At 42.5% G+C, this 6309-nt stretch overlaps 1 protein-coding gene across 7 annotated transcripts in view; it reads right to left on the minus strand.

Moving 5' to 3' along the window:
- The window catches only part of SLC24A2 (solute carrier family 24 (sodium/potassium/calcium exchanger), member 2), a 226149-nt gene extending 220057 nt beyond the window's left edge, over window positions 1-6092 (minus strand). For all 7 annotated transcript variants that reach the window (XM_006764934.2, XM_006764935.2, XM_006764932.2 and 4 more), the window contains exons 1-2: window positions 6035-6092; window positions 3658-4742 (exon numbers count right to left, since the gene is read on the minus strand). In XM_006764934.2, coding sequence (XP_006764997.1) covers window positions 3658-4587 — 930 coding nt within the window. In that variant the 5' untranslated portion in view covers window positions 4588-4742; window positions 6035-6092. The remainder of the gene's footprint in view (window positions 1-3657; window positions 4743-6034) is intronic.
- Between the last annotated feature and the right edge of the window lie 217 nt (window positions 6093-6309).

Below are 6309 nucleotides of genomic sequence, written 5' to 3' on the forward strand. Positions count from 1 at the left end.
TGTGAACTAGGGCTTATAAATATTATAATAGGACAAACAGTATTTGCCTCTAAACAAATGGCCTGCTTAACTCAGTGATTTCACTGGGGTGAATGCCAACCTTCCAGAAATGTTTTGAAATTCTCAAATTTGAAACAATGTATTCTGATTCTCTTTCCATTTAAGAACGAAAGATCAAAGGAAGAGAACGAGCATTTACTGAACAACACACATTTGCCAAGGACTATGGTAGCTGCTGAACAGTCTTCATTTATTAATTTTCCAAACTTTATCAAGTCGGTACTATTATTTTCATTAGGAGGCTCAGAGAGTTTATGTGACTTCTCTGAGATCACAGGGCTTATTGCACACATGGGGTTAGCCCCCCCTTTTTTTCCATGAAGTCAAAGCCTAGGGTACCTTTACCATGTTGTGACACTACACAGCTTTTTAAAAAGGATAATATTATCACTAAAATAAATAATTACCAATAAAAACCACACAGGGTGGAGCAATTGAGATGATAAACTATGACTTCAACTATGAAAAATATGGCTGTTCACATTTTTCCATGCTTCACAGTTGCCCCATGAGCTACTTCACCAATAATGGAACCAAATTAAGACTTTCAACTTGTCTATGAAGCAAGTCATTCCAAAGATATCTCACTGACTAGAGTCCAGCAGAGCTGATGATTTTTTAGCCAGAACCTTTAGCGATTTGTACAAGAATATATAAAATGTTTCCTCTACTTCTCCAAATTCCTATGCCCCATAATTATGCAATAAGATAATACAGCGGCTTTGCAGGAAGACATGCTTAGTATTTTGCCTCCTAAATTTACATACAGCACATTCTTCTTTATGAAGACTCCACTGAGGGCTGGATTTTGGCTTAGGATCTTCCTTTTGAGTGTTCTGAGGATGCTAGCAGCACTGACTTCTGTGGGAAAGGTGGGGTGCACAGCCAGAAATCAATCTTGCACATCAGAGGATTGTATGGCCACGCCCAAGGACTCATCTGCCTGTGGGACACCTTATGTTGAGGGCCTCGGGAGCAAAATCTCTGTAAGATTCTGAAATCAGGTGCTTGATAAAGACTAACTGCTGAGAACAAAATTTTTCAGCAATCATTCATTCAAAAGTGAAATTGACAAGGCAAAATTATACTGCAGGAAATCGCACACCATTATGCATCGTTTAACCTAAAACTGTATAACTGTGTTCTAGCATTTTGATTCACCCAGCAAACATTCTGCTTACCGAACAAGGCATAACTAAGTTAAAAATTATGATTCCATTATATTAATAGTTCAACTTAGTTTTTGAATACCAAAAGAAATAACTCTAACTAAAAGGAATAAATTAAAGGTATTTGGTGCTAAAAGGAACATAACACATGAACACTCTTGGGGGAAAATCAGAAACAGGAGTAATAGTCATAAATATAATCTTCTTCCTATTTTAATTAGATAACTCTGCAATCTCCAAATTAAAATATGCACACTATTAGGCACAGCGCAAAATTATGGCACTGAGTAACAACTAATGAGAAATGTGAGCCTAAGTTTCTGACTTTTAAATGACCATAAAAATGACATGACAGTCATCTAATACAGAAGGTAAAAATCCTGCTAGAGCTACTTTAATGAATGGCTTCTGACTGACTAAACGCTGTCTATAAACGGTATTTAAAAAGTTATTCCCAAATGCATGAGACCAGCATCCCACCCCAATCAGAATACAAAACTCCCTGCAATCTTCAATACACTACTGCATTGCCCTACAAATTCCTTTTTCATGAATGTTGCCAACATAACCTTTAGCCAAGTCTGTATTTAAATTAATGAAGTTCCACTATGGCAGTGGTTCTCAACCTTCTGACCCTTTAAATACAGTTCCTCATGTTGTGACCCAACCATAAAATTATTTTCGTTGCTACTTCATAACTGTAATTTTGCTACTGTTATGAGTCCTAATGTAAATGTCTGATATGCAGGATGGTCTTAGGCGACCCCTGTGAAAGGGTCGTTCGACCGCCAAAGGGGTCGCGACCCACAGGTTGAGAACCGCTGCACTATGGGGTAACAGAGAAAAAAAATGGTGAGTTCTCAAAAAGACATTTTACCCTTGATGTGCCCAGGATATTTATGACACCAAATCATTTCCTTGCCTCTAAAATATATGCTTTTCCTTCAGTACTCTAGTTGCCATAAACACGTAAGACTATCATGCAAACCACTCAAACTAGCAATCAGAGTCAAGGAGAGGGCTTGAGGGGTCATCGTTTTGGCTATAAAATTAGAGCAGGGAAAGGGGCTTTAGAAATGACCCTGTTCTACGCCCATATACTCATGTATCATATCGGAATGCTTATTTGCATGTATATTGCGAAGTTATTATTTTTACTGCAGTTTCTAACAAACAACCATACACTGAGTGAAATATTAAAAAATACAGTTCTCTTTTGCATATAATAAATAGAAATATTACTGGTATGTTTTTCTGCACTCTGCTCCCATTTCATGGCTGCTACAAAAAAGAAAAGAAAAGAAAAGAAAAGAAATGGATAGGTCATCGAACTTGACCATAAAGGAGTTATACTAAATTGATATATTTTTTTTTCTTTTCATGCTGAATAAAATATCTCACCCTCCACTCAACATCTGTTTTTTGCACACATGAGAATTTCCCCAGATGCTAGTATGAAGTCTGCATATGTATTTTGGTTTTCTGTTTAAGATCACATTCAGAGGCAACATCCCAATGTGAGGATTTACATTCTTGCAGATCAATTTCTTCTAAGCTCTTTACCAATTTGCTCACCAGCTAAGTGGTAGGACAGCCACTATTATCATCAAAAACCCCTCAAAGTCTACTATAAAAATATTTTGGGGCATGTTTATCATGGCGTGCGAAATGTGCCATCGAGCTACATCGGCAGACAGCAGAGCCTGCCAGTGACTCTCTGTAATGGATCCCAACCAGTCCCTGACCAAGTGATCCGGAGCATTCCTGTGTGGATCAAGAATAGCCATGACCCACTCTAATGACCAGTCCTGCTGGTTGCTAGGCTGTTGACTTAAAGAGATAGCTTTGGCCCTAACCGGTTTGGCTCAGTGGATAGAGCGTCGGCCTGTGGACTGAAGGGTCCCAGGTTCGATTCCGGTCAAGGGCATGTACCTACTGGGGATGTGCAGGAGGCAGCTGATCGATGTTTCTCTCTCATCAATGTTTCTAACTCTCTATTCCTCTCCCTTCCTCTCTGTAAAAAATCAATAAAATATATTTTAAAAAAGAGATAGCTTTGGTGACACAAATGTTCTTTCTTAATTACCATTAACTTCCCCATGAACATTAAATTGTTCACAGAATCATTATACCTACTTGCAGAAAATAAGAGACAGATTATTTTGTTTACAGAGTCTGCTCTGGGGTACTTATGTAACCTATATTTATATAAGTGTTTTACTCTGAGGCAAGCAGCTTGAGCACTTAGTAAAGATTCACGAGAACATTTCCACATAATTTTTCTCACTGCCATGTTAGTCTGGCTAGCGGAGAACTGTAGAAAGCATCCTATTATCCACTGCAGCCCCAAACACCATCACATTAAAAAATGGCAGATTCCAAAAACATAATAATTCAGAACATTCGATAAACAGCCCCCACCACCAACCTTTGCTTGGGCCTCTGGTGCTGCCACCTTGACGATTTTATTGCAGCTTATCATTTGCTTCACCCATCTTTCCACCTGGACGTTGAATTTCATGAAGATCACATAGACAAAGTAGGCTGTTAGGAGAAGCAAGCTTTCCCACCACACGATGATATTGTCCAGGAAAAATATGATCAGCATGATCAGGTCAATGATGTAGAAGGACACATCCCGAAAGAGTGGCCACCACGTCAGGTTCAAGATTTCTCTGGAGAACAGGGCACACATGCCAATAACGAAGAGGATATTGAACACCGCCGAGCCCACAATCGTGCCTATGCCGACATTGCTGTGAGCAATGAACACCCCGATGAGAGACGTGAAAAGTTCTGGGGCCGAGCCCCCAGCAGCCATAAAGGTGGCTCCGGCAACATCATCAGAGATGGCCAGCTTTTCAGTGATGACAGTCAAAGAAGGAACAAAGAACTCATCGCAGACAATGGCTAAGGCGATGAACATGTAGATCATGCCAATGACGTGGAGAAGGATGGCGCCTTTTCTTCGCTCCTCGAGGGAAAAGATGTCTCTTGGATAGTTTCCTTGCTCCTCCTCGGTACTATTCTCAGATGTGCCTTCCTCAGAAAGAGGTGGCTGTGAAGTGTAATCCGGAATCTTGTCATTTAAATCTAAGAGAGTTCTCTGCCGGTAACTGGGTGCCACCCCGGGGCCCTGTGCACCACTGGCCTCTCCTGGGCTCTGTGTCTCTGTCTCAGAAAAGACACCGATTGCAAATGGGACCACGCTGATGGCTACCAGGCCCACGAAAAGGCCTAAGATTCGGATCAACTTCAGTTTTTTCCTGACAGTATAATGTTTCCTGCAGCCAGGCGGTGACTTCTCTGGACACCGTTTCTCAGGGAAGGTGAGGGGGGTGCTCTGGTGCGGCTCCATCCCGGGTCTCCTGGCGGGCGCGGCGGTCTTCCAGTTGTAAACTCAACCAGACGGCTCTCTCATACTTTGCCTCACTTGAGAGTCAATGGTGCTTGCGCGGCACTTCCACAGTCAGGGGTTCTTACGTGTCACAGGAAATACTTTCGACATTTATGCTTCAAAAAATAAAAACAAGGATAAGGTAATCATAAATATGTCTTTTTTTTTACAAAACCAACTTGTAGATTTAAGACCATCCTATCCGATAGCTGTGCGAGTTACGTAACTCCTTTGTGCCTCAGTTGCCCCATTTCAAAACCGAGGACAATCGCAGCACCTACCACCAAGGATTGCTTTGAGGATGAGTTAAAGCACATGAAGCACTGAGAACAGGATGTGGCACATAGTAGGCACTTACAACCATGTATATACAGACACAAGCACTTTGGTAAGTCCAATGTTAGGTATATAGACGATGTAGATGTGTGTGAAGTATAAAAATTTTCTAGATGGAAATCTGTCTGTTTATTCCACCCTAAATCACGTAACAACCTCCCAGTGCTACAAAGATACCACTGCTTTTAGAACTACCTATGTACTTGACAACCAACAACTGTTCACTGTTTTCTGTTAGTCCAATTATGTAATTCCAGACGCAGGCACACCTTCTGACTTAACCTACCGTTTGGAAAGGGTTGAGTGTTGGCGGAGGGAGCAATCTTTTCCTGAACACATACAGATCTCAGGATTTGATTTTTCATGAACAGCTTCTCCTCTATCAGACGCAGAAAGCTAGGCCTTGAAAAATGTAAGTTTACAAAAGAATGTTCTAGCGACACGAACAAATGGCCTTCCCTCTACATCTAGACATTGTTGTCAGCTAAAGCGCGTTTTAAAAACCAATCTCCAGTCATATTTGAAATAGACAACTTAGCAAATCAAACAACTCTTAACAAGAAGGCTATTTCAAGAGACCAAATGTGTACTTCATAAACAATACGCAAGTTGCAGCAATACCTCCAGCCACAAAACTGCCCCAAATAGCCCCAACACCGACTCATCTAGTCAGTCAGACATCCAAGCAGCTCTCATTCTCTAGCCCACAGAGGGGATGGGTAAAATATCCAGACCCCGCCGCTGATATTCTGAAGGTTCCTCTCTCTAACTTTCTTTAAAAACAGTCTCCCCTTCCTCTTCCGTACCCCCGCCCCCTCGCCCCAATCCCCACATCAAAGATTTCACTTTAAGGACATTCACAGAGATCGTCTCAGGTGTCAAATAAGCTAATTAAACACGCGCCAGTTAAACACTGAGATTAGCTGGAGCTCAGATTTGCAGAGCAAGAGCACAAGTCAAACCAGGCGGAGATGCTGCTTATTTCTGAGATAAACCAAGCCCGTCACCGATTCCCGGGGCGGCTGGCAGCTGTCTGGTCTATACTCTTAGCAGGAGCCATAGAGCGACTCACAGCTCTCCGGGGATCGTCGCAGACAGCCCTGAGCCGGCCACCGGCAGAGACCGACTCAGCTCCCAGGGCGCACTGTCGGCTCCAGCTGGGGTCGGGCTCGACCCGCAAACCCACAGACAACTTTGCCTCGTGTGGTCCCGAACTTTCCCCGGTGGGTTCCTAGGAGAAGAAAACTACAGGACAGGCTGTCCCATCAGCGAGCCAGGAGCTGAGGTGCAGCTCGGGGAGGCGCTTGGCCCACATCTCCCCGAATCGTTAGCGGTGGGTGGGGAAAG

Source organism: Myotis davidii, unplaced genomic scaffold, assembly GCF_000327345.1.
Source record: "Myotis davidii unplaced genomic scaffold, ASM32734v1 scaffold197, whole genome shotgun sequence".
In the NCBI taxonomy this organism is placed as follows: Eukaryota; Metazoa; Chordata; class Mammalia; order Chiroptera; family Vespertilionidae; genus Myotis; species Myotis davidii.